The sequence below is a fragment of the Amblyomma maculatum genome, chromosome 2 (assembly GCF_055883805.1).
Source record: "Amblyomma maculatum isolate TAMU_Amacu chromosome 2, ASM5588380v1, whole genome shotgun sequence".
Taxonomy (NCBI): Eukaryota; Metazoa; Arthropoda; class Arachnida; order Ixodida; family Ixodidae; genus Amblyomma; species Amblyomma maculatum.
Window position 1 is genome coordinate 212,406,414 of NC_139345.1, and position 16,364 is coordinate 212,422,777.

The following is a 16,364-nucleotide window of genomic DNA, read 5'->3' on the forward strand; positions in this document are numbered from 1 at the left end:
GACCTTACAGTTTGGGCAGAAGTATGTAGTGTTTTTAAATTCTCGAAGAAAGTAACGCCTGAGTAAAGCTGCAATCTGGGCAAGTTGGTATGCATCCATACTGGCATACCAGCACTTGTTTTGTCCTTGTCCCGCCTTTATTGCGCTGTTTTCCAGTATTAATGCCTGAGTGTATGGCAGTGCCACGCTGTGTTGTCCTCATGGCAACCATTTCCAGACAGCTGGTACATAGTTCTGCATTTCATGAGTGTACCCGAGTGTTATGCAAATGGTAAATTTTTGTACATATTAACATAAGGCTGCAAAATTTCTAGTGGCTTTTATTTTACCTTGGTTTGATCACCTTTTAAAGCGTTTTTGAGAAAGGAACTACACAACTGATGCCACTACTATGCTTGTAGTGATGCTGCCATTGGCTAAAATGGTTGCTGTCATCTGGGTTAGCTATCACCTGTACTGTATTATTTTGTCTATAGTATTTCTAGAGCTACCTTAGCGTTCCCAACAGTTGTTTTTAGTGCAGTGCTCTCTGGTGCCATTGCATGCCCCCTATTGAATAAGGCATGCATTGTGTCATTGTACATATCAAGTTTTGGGTTCCCTATGTTGGGGTTTACAGAAGCCGTGCAGTCATGGGAAAGTGATGCTGCCATATAGACAAAAATTAAATTGAATGCTTCTGCTGTGTTTCTTAGTGCCAGGTTTTCGTTTGTCTGGGCAAGGAGCCTTCAATTGCCACAAAAAATGTAATGCCCTCGTTTGAGAAGTGGTGATGAGCACTGATTTTGCTTTGTGCTGTGGTGGGCCAGCCCAGATGGTGACCTAGGCGTGAGTGTGTGCGCCCCAGGTGGCGCCATCACCTCGGTGGCCTGCTGGACCCTCAAGGGCAGCCAGCTGCTCAATGGCACCTCCATGAGCTCCCCACATGCCGCAGGAGCCGTAGGTGAGTTCTTTTTCTCAAGTACTTGCTGGGAGGGAAATGTCTCCTCCTGTTTCTAAAATGGCAAATCTATAAATTAACTCCTATGATAAACAGGACAATATTTTGCACGCATGTGCTTCTGCCTTCTATTCTGTCCTGTTTGTAAGCACTGTTTTCAACTTTCCTTCCAACATGAACCGACCAGCTTGACTCGGCTCTCTTCTTCCATACTATTTTACTCTTATTGCATTCCTTAATTTCAGGAGAAACCAGTCCCTTGCATTTTATAGCAAGTTGTGTGAGCAAAGTTTCTTGAAAATGCTTGACAAAAACTTGCATAATTATCACCTGTGCTCAGGACAGCTTATTTTGCATAAAATAAATGACGTTTTTGGAACCAGTGTACAAGACTGCATGTTTTTTGTCAATTTCTTCAATGTGGCTTCGTTGCTAAAATGGTATTTTAAGACCAGTTTCCAGGGTTTGTCAACCTAAGAGGTAAGAACGCATGTTTTTTGAAAATGTCTTCAATGTGGCTTCATTACTAAAGTTGTTTTTAAAGGCCAGTTTCCGGTGTTTGTCAACCTAAGAGGTTTAGATTGCTTTGAAATCAATGCTTTATTGCTCAAGACTGCTCCTAAACCAGAATTCGAGTGCTCCAAGGGAGAAATTTTTGTGGTCCAAAAATTGCTTCAATTTGCTGTTTGCCAGTAGCATCACTGGGCTTTGCTGGGATGACTTGCTTGGGCCTTTTCTCTTTTTTCCCCTGCTCCGCAACACGTTTGCATATTAGGCAGATGTTTTGGTTGTTTGCCACACATGTTTTTCCATGTGTTGTGCAGCCCTGCTCGTGTCGGGACTGGTGTCTAGGGGACTGCCTTACTCGCCGTACAGTGTGCGCCGAGCTCTGGAGAACACTGCCCAGCCCACCCGGGACACCTTTGCCATGGGCCACGGCCTCCTCCAGGTTGGAGTTTGAAGTGCAAGCTTCACTATGCCATGTATCAGCCGAGGTCAACCTGTCCGGCTGCTTGACCTTGAACAACCCAGAGGTCACAGTGTGGCTATATAGCTTAACCATGGTGTCGCCACTTGACCTTTGATGGCAGATACAGCATTGCGTGTTCCCTCTAGTCGTTGACGGCCGCTTCGACTCCATGGTCCCGGCAATTTAATCGCTGCAAAATCATGTCTGCCCGTGTCTAAACCTAAGGTTAGTTGAACTAAAGCAAGACTACTAGGCTTTCGCTCCTTTCAACTCGGTTTGCCAGGATTACACATCAACCATTTTTGAACTCTTGTGCACCTTCTGACCTGTTGCATTTGTTGTGAGGTTCAGCATGTATGAAATGAAAGTATTTCAAAAGTATTCTGATTCTGCAGCCACTCCTCAGATAGATGAAAGGTTACGAACTTAAGGAAAATAAAACTTTATCCCATCATTTTACAACTCGTAAAAATGCTATGCTGCCGCATTCAGGCAACGCAGTCTGAAAAAACAAAAGTACTCTAATAAAGTGAAACTCTGGTAGGAGGGAGATGTTAGAAAGCAAGTGGTCAAGAGAAGGCATGTGGGGAGAAGGAGGAAAAAGTGCATGGGGAGGAGGAGTCTCATGTTTCAAAGTGAACAAGGTGCGAAGGCGGGAAATTCAAACTGACTTCGTAGTAGCATGCTCCGTGTTTGGTTATACAGTTGAACGCGGATATTTGGTTGTACTGAACTCACGGAATATCCCCTTGGAAATCCCATGTAAAAGTATAGGAAAGCTGCTTCGTATATCGAACTCAATTTCACCGGTCGTTTGATATATCGAACTCCGCACCAAGCATTGGATGATGCGCCTTCCCCAAAGACGATCGCATCACCCTCGACCGTTTGCTGCGTGACGTTTTCAAGCCACGCGCGGAAGGAATGAGAGGGCACAGTTCGGCGCCGCTGGTCTGGGGCAGCGCCGCGCCCTTTCCCCAAAGGCGCGCGCATCTGCGGTGATCGCTGCCGCGTGCCAACACGTGACGTTTGCAAGCCATGTGCGTGAAGGAATGAGAGGGAACCAATGCAGCTGTGGTGTTTGGGATGTTCGGGAGAGGGAAAAAACTCGATAGAGCGAAGCACAAGGGTGTGCCCACTCTTTTGCCGAGCTTGGTCTCTCCCCGTCCTCTCTCTTTCCCGGTCTTCGTTCGCAGCAGCACGCACTACGCATGTGCGGACAAGCCAGCTTGCCCCGTGCATAGCCCGTGGCAGACGCTTTCGTGTTGTCTTGCTAAACGTGCGTAAGCTACGGCGGCTGCGAAGCGGCAGTTCTTTTTTTTTTTTCGTTCTTTTTAAATTTTTTTATTTGTGGGAGCGTTTATCCTTGCCGTCGTGCTGAACATGCGGCGTCGCATATGCTACGGCTGCTGCGGACGTTAAGAAACAGCATTTTTTTTTCTTTTGCGAGAGTTGTCTTTACTTGTCATGCTGAACGAGTGGCGCAGCGTAAGCTATGGCGGCTGCGGACGTTAAGAAGCTTTTTTTTTTTTGCGAGAGTTGTCCATTCTTACATCTACGAATCGACGAAAGCATGCGGTCAGCTGCGATCATGACACCGACTTATAGCATTGTTCGCTTCAAACGGCATTACGCTTTGCAATGATTTTGTGGCAGTGGACTACGCCCACCCCAAGCGTAGCGTGATAAAAGAACCAGGCTTATGCAATCAAGCCATCACAAGCACTCTGCCAAGTTCGCTCCCTGCCACCGCAGGATATATCAAAAGTATAGTAAAAAAATAAACACGCCGTGACGTTATTGTTGCATAGCATCTTGGCGCGCTGCCAGTAAATTAGCTGTGGATGCGACGGTCGAAACGGAGGGACGCTCCACCGAACGCTTTTTTTTTAATTCAGATTCTCGGAGGGCAAAAGTAAGGGGTGGATTCATTATGCGAGTGGGTTGATTACGCGACAAGTACAGTATCATTTTTCACGATCGTAAGTGGCGTCTCAAGCCAATTTTTGTATACAGTTAAACCTGGTTATAACAAAATTGTAAAATGTCCGTAATTTTTCGTTACATCCGGATTTATGTTACATGCAGGTTTTGCGTGAAGACGCAAAATGACAATGAAGAATGAAAACCAGATTAAGAATTGATGTAAGGGAAACCACCTTGAAAGTCTTTACAGTAAATCAGAATTTTTTGAAGTCGTAGAAGCAGTGAAATGCTTCTCGATCGCATGGATAGCGCAGCGCGATTGCTAGCGACTGCAGCGGCAGCCTTCACCTCCTTCGCGGTGTGCGCGACGAGTCTTCAAGGGAGCGGGGAAAGGGGGTGGAGGAGAAATCAGTCTGGGGGGAGCGCGCGCGCATGGCCACATTGTTGTCGCTGCCGCCGCCGCATGCTCTTGACCACCACCGTTGCCCCAGGAAACCAACTCTGCCTCACATCGCAAGCGCGCTCCGCTGTTGACCCGCGCGGAAGCCTGATGCGCGGGAGCCTTCGTGCAACCGCGTGGCAGCGATGGACGTGCGCTGCTCGCCCCGTGCCTTTTTTCTGTTAGTTTTTTGCCGCTTTTAAGTATGAACTATTGTAGTGCCATGTTCCAACGGCGAAAGCAGTGGAGGCTACTGCGTCTGCCAAGGAGATGCAGCGTCGGCGCTAAAACACGGCGCGTTGTATCAACTGCAGTCGCTCGTTGCTATAGTAGGCGTTCCTCTCTTCAGATTGTGTTTTATCGTCCTAAAACTTGCGGGGTTCTGAAAAATTTTCAGTAACCCGGCACTAGCTAGGAGACAGTCGGTGCCTCGAATTCGTTATATCAAGGTCAACAGCCGGGACATGTTCTTTACATGGAGTTTTCAAATACATGCACTTCAATGGGGGCAGCGTTGGGGAATTGAAAAACTTCGTAATATCGAGGAATTCGCTACATGGAGGTTCGTTACATAAAGGTTTAACTGTATCGAATTATCGATATATCGAACTATTTCGCGATCTCCTTCGAGTTCGATATATCCGGGTTCGACTGTATACCACTATGCGATATTTTCAGTCCTCTCGCGGAAGAAGCAGGTCTGTTTCTTCATCATTCTCTGGTTGCTATCTTGATCTTGACTTTTGCAATTGCGTGCACAGTGAATTTCATGGGCCACTCTCTGCGATGAACCTGGCTTTCCCTCAGGAGCATGATGTCACCTGCCTTCAGATCAAGAGTTGGGTACTGCCACTTGCGATGACTCTGTAGCATAGCAGGGAACTCATGTCACCCGCGGCACCTAAAGGAGTCTGCCAGCCACTGAACCTGCCGCTACCGTCATTGGTATATATCCTTTTCATTGAAGACTGGTAGCACTGTGCTGCCGCCTACTTTCTGGGTCAGAAGCAATGCAGGAGAGAGTACTTCCAAGCACTAAGGATATGCCGAAACAGGAACGAGGGGTCTTGCATTTATTATTCCTGTATCTTCTACCAAGAAGGTGACCAAGACCTCGTGGGTAAGACAACAAGGAGCATTCGAGCATGGAGTCCAAAATTCTATGTGAGATTCCAATCATCTTCTCCCACGCTGCTCCCATGTGTGACAGCCATGATGGTCCAACAGGAAGGATCCCAGGCTCATGCTGCTACGAAATTAGTCCCGCAATCAGACTTCAGTTGCTTGGCCGGGCCTTTTATGGCGAAGGACCTCCAGAGAGCATTTATAAAACTTGAGGTATCCATGATTTTGATTACTTCGATGTGAACAGCATGAAGGCTCATGCAAGTGAAGACCACGGCCCACGTTTGCCCAAGAGAAGTGAAAGATGGTTTGGTGCTTTGTCTTTCCGGCGGCAGGTCTGCCATCTGCTGTAGATGTCTCTCTAGGAGCTTGCAACATGTGACACAATTCTATATGTATGAAGCGATGCTTTGCTTAGCTCCAACAATGCAGAAGCCAGCTGTTCTGATTGCTCCCTTAGTGAAGTGGCGTCCTTGATGTAGGGGGGGGGGGGGGGGTCGTGGTAATGCCGCATAATCAGTGTTGTGATGTGGTGTTGTCTCGGTATGATGATGGGTTTTGCCTGCTGGTCGAAGTGGTTGGCTCTGTTGAGACTGCCACCAATTCTCAAAAGGCCTTCGACCCATGAATGCAGTTTCCACAGAGGGCTTGAACTCTGAAGTTGTTCTCCTCGTTGCAAGCTTTTCAACTCTCCTGAATGGACTTCGTCTTATACAGACAGAATAATTGCTTTTGCTTGAGCTAGGTGTTCTGCAGAATGTGGTAGTTAGTGAGATGAGCTGTATCTGGACAGGCCAACACATTTTGAGAAGTGGTCCGAAATCTGCTCACCAGACGTATGAGAACTACAGTTTAACAAATCGACCTAATCCAGCTTGGAAAGTGCTTGAACCGGTTACTGCCAAGTTCCTTCGCATTCAAGCGAGTCGTGAGACGATTTCTCTGGGTACGCACCTCCATGTCAGAATCAGCACCGACCAAGTCTAAGTTACTCTTCAGTACCTGGGGACAGTATTCTTTGGGCCTGTCAGCCAGGTTGATCCTGATATTTGGGCTGCAGGCAGAACGGGGTTCTGAGATCCGCAGGGTTTGTCAGAAGGAACGTAGTGCCATTGTTTTGGCCATGTTCCACCCTGATAGTAACATGCACATAAAACCTTCGTGTCTTGTTGTGTAACCTAGCTCCACCTTGCTGTCGGTATAGAAATTTACAGCATCAGGTTCTGTGTCCATGTCATGATTGATGCTAGCTCCACTGCCAGCACTGTACTGCTCAGCCTTGAGATGATGTGTTCCAGGTGCGGCTCTAGCTTAGCCTTTCTGATGACAAACCCGACGTGGCATGCACCGTCTGGATATGAGGTAAGCCACTGCAACGACAGCCTTGGTTGATGCATCTGAGAAGATGTGCAGTTCCTTGCACTGTGCAGTGGAGAGTGAGGTAGGGGCATATATGTGAGGTATTTCCGACTGCTTGAGTACTTTTAAGGAGTTTCCACGTCGTCCATGTGGCTCTCTTGTCATCAGGAAGTGGACAGTCCCAGTCGCATGTTGTCTGGGTGACTAGCTCTAGATGGAAGGACTTCTCTTGTACGGTGATTAGAACAACAAATGGAAGTGGGTCATACAAGCTATTGAACACTGACAAGACTCTGTGCTGAGTGAATGGTTTCTCTAAAATTGGAATCATGAAGGTGAAGACATCCTTTTTCGGGTCCCAAGAAATTCCCAGGCTGCGTTGGATTGGCGGTGTGCCATTACACAGGTCAAGATGCTTCAAATCCTTGGTGCAGTCATCCTCTGCAAATGTTTCCAATACTGTCGGGCAGCTAGAGGCTATTTTGTGGGGCCTTGTATGAGACTCATTAGGTCAATAGCTTCTTTGTCTGTAGAGAGAAACTTCAAACCATAGTCGACATAGAAATCCCTCTCAATGAACAGCCTGATGTCGCTGCCAAACTCTTCCTCCTTGTGCTGTTCTCTGAAGCCCATAGGTTGCAACTGGTGGTGAAGGGCTATTTCCAAATGCATGTACTTTCATTCGATACTGTACTGCGTCATTATGGATATCGTTCTTGTGGAACCACAGAAATCTCGGGTAATTCCGATGGTTGTCTCGCACCAGGAAGCAGTAGAGCAATACGCTGAACGTCCACAGTTGTGGTTGTGGGTTTCTTCCAAAATCGGATGAGCACTCCAAGCAGTCTAATCATCAGGTCTGCTCCAGTCAGCAGCACACAGTTTAGTAACATGTCCTCAAAGTGTGCATTGGAATCAAAGACTACTCGTGCTTCCCCTTGCTTTCGTGGATGGCAAACACCAAAAGTGAGAAGGCACCAACGCTCTTCTCCTCCCCGAAGCGGTGGAGCTTTCTCAGCATGGCCGTTCTTGAACATCTTGCCCATGAAGTCTCTAAATTGTTCTTTCAGTTCTGGTTTCTTCTTCAAAGTGCATTGGAGAGAAGCGAGGCGTGATTGGGCCAGGCTTTTGTTATCTGGAAGCCGTAATTTTGAAGAGTGAAAGGGAAGACATGCTGTTCAACAACTTAATTCGTCATGTGAGAACTTGCCGTCCATGATATACTTCCTGTTCTCCATGAAAAGGGAAGGTCTGTTGTTGTTCTTCATAGTCTGGAACAGGGGTTCTACAACCCAATCCTCATAGCTGTCTCTCCTAGCAGCATCCTAAGCAGGTTTGAAGCTATGCATCAACTCCTAAGTGCTGGCGAGCTTCCCTTGACCAGGAAGTGATTCTGGCATGGCTCAAAAGACAAAATCTGATGTGCAGTTTCGACTTAAGCACACACACTCTATGATAACGCATTGGGCTAGTGTCGAATCTTGTGGGCTCTGATGATGTCTCTCGCGAGGAGAAGAAATTTGAGCTCCGAGTCCATACAAGGAATGGATCCAGCTACAGCTCTGAAATGTGGGTGATGCAGTGCCACTTCCGGTTTTGGAACCTCGTTGCTGTTATTAGGATTTTCATTGCACTCAATGAGTGTTGGTAAGGGCAGCTTCACGGAGCCATGAATATCTTCAACGAGAAATCCAGATGCCCTTCTTCCAACTGTCTCCGTAGTCCCAGCACATGTCTTTTAGAGGGTAGGAAGAGCAGTCTCCATTGAGTTCGAAAATGTCGAAGAACTCTGTTTTCGCAAGGGACCTGTGGCTCTATTCATCAAGGATGGCACACATTTTTGCAGTCTTGTGAGGCAGACTCGTATGAATGACTTTAACCAAAAAGATCTTTGAACAGAGCTTTGAACAGGACTGCAAACTTCTGTGCTCTTGAACGACACTTCAAGTAAGGAATCCTGGTTTGTTCTGGTGTCTTCAGCACTGTGCTCAAGGACAGGAGGCCTGTGGCTGACATTTCCTGCATGAAGTGCTATGGCATGCCTATTGCTACCACAATCGGCACACTTGAGAACTGTTTTGCAGTCTCTTGCAAAATGGTGTGTAGAAACGCGGCACCTGAGGCAGATCCCATATTCTATCAGTACCGTTCATCCAACAGCTTTTCTTTGAAGGCATGACACTTCCACCGAGGATGAGGTTTTCTGTGCAGAGGACAATGCCTGGTTGTATCGTGCAGCTTCTTTGCCGTCTTTGGAGGTGGATGCCAGGTGGCAGCCTCCACGTCAGTCAGTTGAACTGAGATGAGTGTTCTCCTTATGCGTCCATTTGTTGCTGATTTCAGTGCTCTTGGGAGACTTGAAGGGGTGCTGGGATCAGTTTGAAGCTGGGGTCATTTCTAATTTTCTCCTGGTCCTTGACAAAGCTGGCAAAGAGCGAGAAGGGGGAAAGGCTACTTGATGGTCTTGCTTATACAAGTGGGGGGTCATCTTTTCTACGATGGGATTTACCCCTCTTGTGGTTTCCAGGTAGGCTAGCCCAGTCAAGTGAGAGTCGCCCTTTGCAGCCTCAACCTCGAGAAGCAGATCTCCCAGCTCTGTTTGTGGGTGCCTTTGTCGGACAGTCTGAAAATGTTTGAAACCCTCCTGAAGATGGCCTCTAATTTCTGGGCAGCTCTCTCCCAGGCTATCTTGAGCCCGGCCTTGGTGTTGTCCATGTGCATAGCCCAATGACTCAGGTGGTGGGCGGCCACTCTGGTGTCACCATTGTGCCACTGCTGTCCCAAGCCCCGCCTTCGGTGTGCTTCCCACAGCCCAAGCTGGAGGCACTTGCCAAGCGCATCCAGGAGGCTGGCACCGAGGTGGTCCAGGCCAAGGTTGGTGCTGGTTCAGCTACGCTGTCCATGGCATTCGCTGGAGCCAGATTCATTTTCTCACTTATTTCTGCCATTCAAGGAAAGGAAGGAGTAGTGGAATGTGCATTTATCAAGTCTTTAGAGACTGAAGCCACATACTTCCCAACCCCTCTTCTCCTCGGCAAAAATGGCGTAGCAAAGAACCTTGGCCTCGGCAAGCTGTCATCATACGAATCGGAGCTTGTCAAGCTTGCTCTGCCAAAGCTGAAGAAGAACATCCAGAAGAGGGAGGAGTTTGTGAAGACATGTGTGTAGAGGTGCTCATCAGCCAAGACCGAAGCGGTGGCCTTGTGGTACCCACCTATAAAAATGGGTACAAGCGTCTCTCGGCCTGGCGCTCGGCTTTCCTAGGGGTATTCGCTTGGGAGAAGCTCCGTAAACCCCGCTGCGCCCCTGGTGGGCCAAACCTAGTTTCGAACAACCTTGCAACCTGCAAAGGTGGTTCATGTTCTTCTTGGCTCTCCCTCTGAGCCTTAGCACCAGTAGCATACAGCTATGAAAAGTCCGCAGTCGTGGCCTAGTGGTTAGGGCGTCCGTCTCTGCTGCAGGAGGTGGTTCGTTTGAAACTCGCCGCCGGGCATCCACCAGTAAAAATGAGTACAAGCGTCCCCCGGCCTGGCACCCGCGGTGGCCAGGCGCCAGAGGTGGCCTTGTGGTAGAGCATCCACCTCGCAATCGGGAAGTACGGGGGTTCGATCCCCAGTGTCGCCGGGTACCCACCAGTTTCCAGTGGGTACAAGATTTCCCCCGGCCTGGTGCTCGGCTCTTCTAGGGTGAACTGGTGGGTACCCGGCGACACTGGGGATCGAACCCCCGTACCTCCCGATTGCGAGGTGGATGCTCTACCACAAGGCCACCGCTTCGCAAGCCACTTTACGAGAAGATCAAGTTCTTCACTTGACTTGACTTCGAGAGTATATGTTATTCCCTTGAATGTAGATTTTTATGATTGGTAGTTTCTGGGGCAGTTGTCAGACTTCGTAATTGCGGTACTTACAAGATCATATCGAATCGGATACTTTGCCATGGCAGTCAGTTCAGGAGCGTTACCTTCGTCCTCTTGCGGATGCACAAAGTTCTGCCTGACCCCTTGGTTGCGAGCGCTTAGTGTGCATGGAGCGTGGCCTTCATGTGCCTCAGAGGCGTTGAGAGACGCAGTGTTCCCCACCGTCATGCTGCGATTGCGGGCATGAGCTATTGTCGGCGTGAGCCTGGTCAAGCGTAATTCCAAGTATGTACCTTGAGCGCGGTCTTCAGATGTTTGACAAACTCTGTGTCCAGGGCCCGTACTTTGTCGTTATCGTTGTTACCGAAAGTGTCGCTATCTCTCCGACCCCGAGTCATCTGACTGGTGGAAACGCCAGAACATGATGTTGCCACCTCTTCCGGTTCCGTAGCGGCAACACCCGATTCGGTCGTTTCGACCAATCAGATGACTTGAGGTCACGTGAGATAGCGACACTTCGATAACGACGCAAAGTCTGAATACGGGCCCAGCTTGGCTTTCTTGCACTCGATTGCCGCAGCTGTGCTTTTTTCTTGCTCTTCGAGTTTTGCTCTTTCCTGAATCACAGAGACTTCTTTCTTAGAGATGCACTTGCTCTGGTGGTGAGCATGCTTGGTAGGTGGCTGAGCGCTTTGACCATCACGAATGCCATGACTGCTGAGAGCTTGCTGTTTTTTCAAAGCTCGTGGATTCACGTGAGCAAGGGGCGACTTGTGGTCTGGAGATGCCATTTCGTCCGTGACTGCGATGTGAAGTGGTGAAACTTTCAAGAGTGGAACCAACCAGCCGACCGGCGATATCTGGGTGGTTTTGAAGAGCAAGCGAGAAGCCGACTTCGTGATAGAGTTTTGACTATTCTTATTCTGTGGCACGTGTTTGGGCTGCAGCCACTTCTCAGATAGACAACAGGTTGCGAACACAAGGAAAATAAAACTTTATCTAGGCATTTCACAACTCGTAAAAACATGGTGCTGCCTCAATTGTACAGCGCAGTCGGAAAAAACAAAGGTACCCAAGTAAGATGAAACTCCTGTAGGAGGGAGATGTTAGAGAGAGAGAAAGCACGCGACAAGAGAGACTGCATGTGGGAAGTAGAAAAGAAAGTGCATGTGGAGTGTTTCCAGATTTACAAGGCTTGAAGGCGGGAAATTCAAACTGACCTTGCAACAGTATAGAAGTGAGTCATTTATTGAGAATCTGATGGCCGCAGAAGCAAATGAGTGCATTTATGGTGGTGGCAGCATGGTTAGTCTCTGTAAAGGCTCCCGACTGGGGCAGAAATATCAGGTGGATCAGTAATGGAGGAGGTGGGCAAAGGGCTACCATGAATTATGTATTTCTTAGCCATGCCAGCTAGTGGACAGAAGGAAACTGCCCAGGCTGTTGATGCCTCAAGGTGCTGAAGTGGCCCTCACCTGAGGATGACGGGTGCTGTGCAGGTGGACCGTGCTTTTGAGCACCTGCTGCAGCACGGCCAGGGACCTGAGCGGCAGATGCGCTTCCGGGTGAGCTGCGGCCTCAACCGCCGGGGCCTGTACCTGCGGGAGCCCCAGCACACGACCAAGCCGAGCGTCCACACTGTCACCATCGAGCCAGTGTTGCTCAACGAGGAGCGTGCTGGTGCGTCCCTTGGCTTTCATTCAGTGGCCCCTTTCTATTGATTTTTCGGTTGTCGTGAATTCAGTAGTCGTGAATTCAGTAGCCGTGAACTTATGAGATAGTTGGAAACAAGGATTGAACCTCGAGGGTCATTCAGATTAGCCGTACACTTGCTGTGCAGCTATACAGTTTGCATGCAAAGTATTTTGCATTAAAATATCCTCAAAAATGGCGTATTTTTCGAGCACATGTTCGCTTCTATGAATTGCTTTTGCGAATTTTCGCGGGTGAGTGCTCTGTGCTGGAGAGCGACTTTCTCGTTCCCGCCGTTTATTTTTTTTTCCATCGCAGACCGCTGGGGGAGGGGGGTGGGGGGGCGCACCCAATATCGCACATCCTCCTTGCGTGCACCGCTCGTTTGCTTTTTTCTTTCCTGCAAATGCCGACGTGATTTTTGAAGTGGCATCACGCCCTACTCATTGGCTCCATTCTCCATGTAAAAAAACTAATTCGCCCTTGCCTTTGCTGGGCTTCTTCGATTGATGCAGCTCGCGGTCATGGTCACCGTGCTCGCGGTTTCCTGCCAAGCAGGAAAGCACGTTATGATCACGTGCGAGCAGTGTTGGCTGGCATGTGTTCGCGGCCTCCAAGCAAGGAGGGGCTGCACGAAAGCATGTGTAAAATGCGCCAGTGCGTAAATATGACATCATCTGCTAGCGTCTTTGGCGGTGTCGTCTGCTAGGAACCGAGCGCGTTTAAGGCAGGCTGAGGACTGGTCATGGTGGGACTGGTTGGCGGAGCTTCCTGCCCTGTCAGAGAGAAAAAAAGAAAGTGAGGTGGGCTGAAAAGCGGTGCAGGAAGAAGTCCACTCTGCATCACCATTTTTCTTTTTTTGTTCTCGTCGCTCGTGAGTGCATTGTTCGGCGTAGTCTCGTCTCGTCTCGTCTCTGATGGTCGCTGCTAACTTCCTAGGATGTCACCGCTAGCGAAGAAGCGAAGTTTTTTTCGCTAGAAGAAAAAGCGCTTATCACCAAAGCGGGAAGAAGGCGAATATTGCCGCAGATTTTGGCATCGCGCAGAGTTTGTTGTCAACGATACTAAAGAGTAAAAAAAGGTATTGGCAAGGCACTTGCGTCGGGCACTTCAGCTCAACACAAGAAGGTGACGCAGCCCACATACGAGGGCTTGATAAGGCTGTCTACGCCTGGTTCGTCAAAATGCGAGCCAAGAACATCCAGTTTAGCGAAAGCGTTGTTCAGCAGAAGGCCTTTAATTATGCCTGTTTGCTAGGCCTGGATGACTAATACCCCTGTTACACGGGTACTTGTAAGGCCTTGAGAACTAAGGCTCTTTGCTCCAAAGGCTGTTGACGTGCAGCTACACGGCAAAGTCATGAGCCCTTTGCGGTAAAGACCCGTAGCGGGGAAGGCGTCTGTCGGTGGCCTTCAGCTGCGTAAAGGAGCAGTCCAAACTTGAGCGCCACTGAGCGGGCAGAAAAAACAATGTAGAAACAAGAAAGTTGACACAAATATAATTTTTAATATTATATTTAAGCTAATTGATTCTACATATGCGTTAACTTTGCATTTCAATGAATTAAAATTTTGTTTTTTAATTTGAAAATTTAAAAAGGTGTTGATAGAAGACTTCGAATGTTTTCAGCAGCCGCATCGACATACGTGGTCAGGAAAAAAGAAAAGCTTGTGTTACTAAAAATCCTCTTTAAACCTTCAGAATCTTTCTTTATTAATGAGTTGGTTACTTTTACTAACATAAAGGCAGTCTTGGTCACTTTTGACTTAAGCTGAAAGATATCGTCTACTTCAATCTTGGTAGCTGTTACTTGTGCCATTTCAAGCGCAGCGGTTGACAGCCGTTGTGATTGCTGCTCGACAGATGGCGCTCACAGAGAATGCTTGAATTATCATCACCATCGTTATCTATCTTCTTGCACTTGCCATGTAGCTGCACCGCTTCTCCTTTTTAGCTTTGCTTCTTTAATGCATTAAACCTCCTTTGCAGTAAATACCTTGGAGAACTGCCGTGTGACTGGGGTATTAGGCCAGCACAGGTTAGCTCAGTCGCTTCAAAGCGAGGCACAACATCGTGGAAAAAGTTCTGTACAGTGAAGCAAGTTCCGCAGACACTGGCGGTGCATTGGAATGGGTGGTAGACAACATGGCTGATATTATGAACGGCTATGTGCTGTCTGATATTTACAACATGGACGAGACGGGCATCTTTTACGAGATGCTTTTAGCGAGGACACTGTGCTTGCCAGGGTGGCAAGCACAGCAAGAAAAGGGTGACTGTGCTGCTGTGCTCAAACATGGATGGATAGGACAAGCATCCCCCATTAGTTATTGGCAAAAGTGCCAAACCGAGCTGCTTCAAGGGAAACAGAAGCCTTCCCGTCTAGTATGTCACTAATGGGCAGTTGTGGATGACCCGTACCATATTTGCGGACTGGCTTGCAGCATTTAACCGCGACATAAGCATGCAGAACCAAAGGGTTTGTTTGCTCTTGGACAATTGTTCTGCCCACCGCATTGACGACATCAAACTGTCAAGCGTCGAAGTGCGATTTTTCCCACCGAACTGCACTTCAATCATTCAGCCGCTGGATCAAGGCATCTTCCGAAGCATGAAGTGCGCTTATCGGGAGAGGCTGATTCAGCGGATTCTCTTAAACCTTGAAACTGGCAGGGAAACAAAGGTGGACCTATTCACGGCTCTTCAGATGATGGCTGCTGCGTGGAACGTGACCCGATCCACCTTGATCTACAACTGCTTCCAGCAGGCTGTTTTTGTTGACCAGGAGACCAGCGCAGCTACAGCTGCGGAATATGACTCTCCATCATCGTCGACTCTGGGGAGCAGTACAGCCTGGAAATTCCTCATGCAGGAAACGTCCCTGGCGATATCGAAATAGACGATTTCCTCGACGTGGATGTGCTTGTCTACGAAGAGCTAAGTAATGAGGACATCATTAAAAGTGTTGGCGAGCCGGAAGAGCCGCTGTCCGATGCTGAAGACGACTCCGCCCAGGATTCACCCACCTTAGCAACCTCGTCGCAGGTGATAAATGCCTTCGAGGTTATTAGGAAGTTGCTTGGCTCTCACGATGACGACGTTGCGATGGATCTCTTAACAGTGGGAGAGTCGCGTGATGCCGCTGCTGGCAGTGAAACGCAAGCAGACGAAGCTTACGGACTTCTGGAAATAAATTTTGTTTTGGTCAAGTTGTCTGTAAATTCTTGACAACAAAATTTTGCGTATGCCCCACCGATTTCGTTTTAGCAGGATGCAGCTGCGCACGCAACACACACACACAGTGAAAGCTCGTTAATTCGAACCTCTATAATTTGAATTTTCGGATAATTCAAAACACTATTTGGTCCGGCCGTAGAAATTGCAAAAAAAAAAGCCTTAATTCGAACGCGAGTCAGTTTGTTACGGATAATTCGAACTATGCGCCACCGCGTCTGGCCGGCTTGGTGCGCAGCACATGGCAAAAAAAGATACCTCAGTATAGTTAGAGGCTGCGCACGTTCAAAATGGGGATGCACGAATGCAAGAGCGGGTAAAGTCTAAATGGCGCCATGACCTGCTCGGTGGCCGGAGCTGCCGCCGGCGGGGTTGGTGGCCTCGACAGCGGCTGCCTGCTCCCTTCTGTGCAACCTCCGAAACTCGCAATTGAATACTTTTTAATTCGAGCCCTATTAATTTGAAAATATGGATAAGGCTATCACTTCAGACGGGCACTACAGGCTATGCGGGAAAACCTTGTTATTTTTTGTGAGAGTCTTCCATCCTTCCAACCTATCAGTCGTCAACGAAAACATGCGGATCAGCCGTGATCATGACCATCGTTTGCTTCAAAAGGCGTTTGCTCTGCCATGGTCACCCATGGCGTGCATGGATGGCATGATGAAGCAAACATACTGAAAATGAGGCTTGCACAGCCGGACAAACGCTGGCACTCTGCCAAGTTTGCTCCTGCCCATGCTAGAGCCAACATCAAAAGGTAAACACACCCTGATGTTGTAAACACACAGTGATGTTATCGCTGCCCAGCATCTTGGCG

The 16,364-nt window shown here is 48.5% G+C and overlaps 1 protein-coding gene and 1 pseudogene across 11 annotated transcripts in view; both read left to right on the forward strand.

The window, feature by feature from the left end:
- TppII (Tripeptidyl-peptidase II) overlaps window positions 1-16,364 on the forward strand; it is a 160,202-nt gene that overhangs the window by 59,999 nt on the left and 83,839 nt on the right. For all 11 annotated transcript variants that reach the window (XM_084595703.1, XM_084595704.1, XM_084595705.1 and 8 more), the window contains exons 11-13: window positions 810-943; window positions 1,765-1,889; window positions 12,118-12,298. In XM_084595703.1, the coding sequence (XP_084451829.1) occupies window positions 810-943; window positions 1,765-1,889; window positions 12,118-12,298 (440 nt within the window). The remainder of the gene's footprint in view (window positions 1-809; window positions 944-1,764; window positions 1,890-12,117; window positions 12,299-16,364) is intronic.
- On the forward strand, window positions 9,472-9,942 carry LOC146201239 (malate dehydrogenase, mitochondrial pseudogene; annotated as a pseudogene).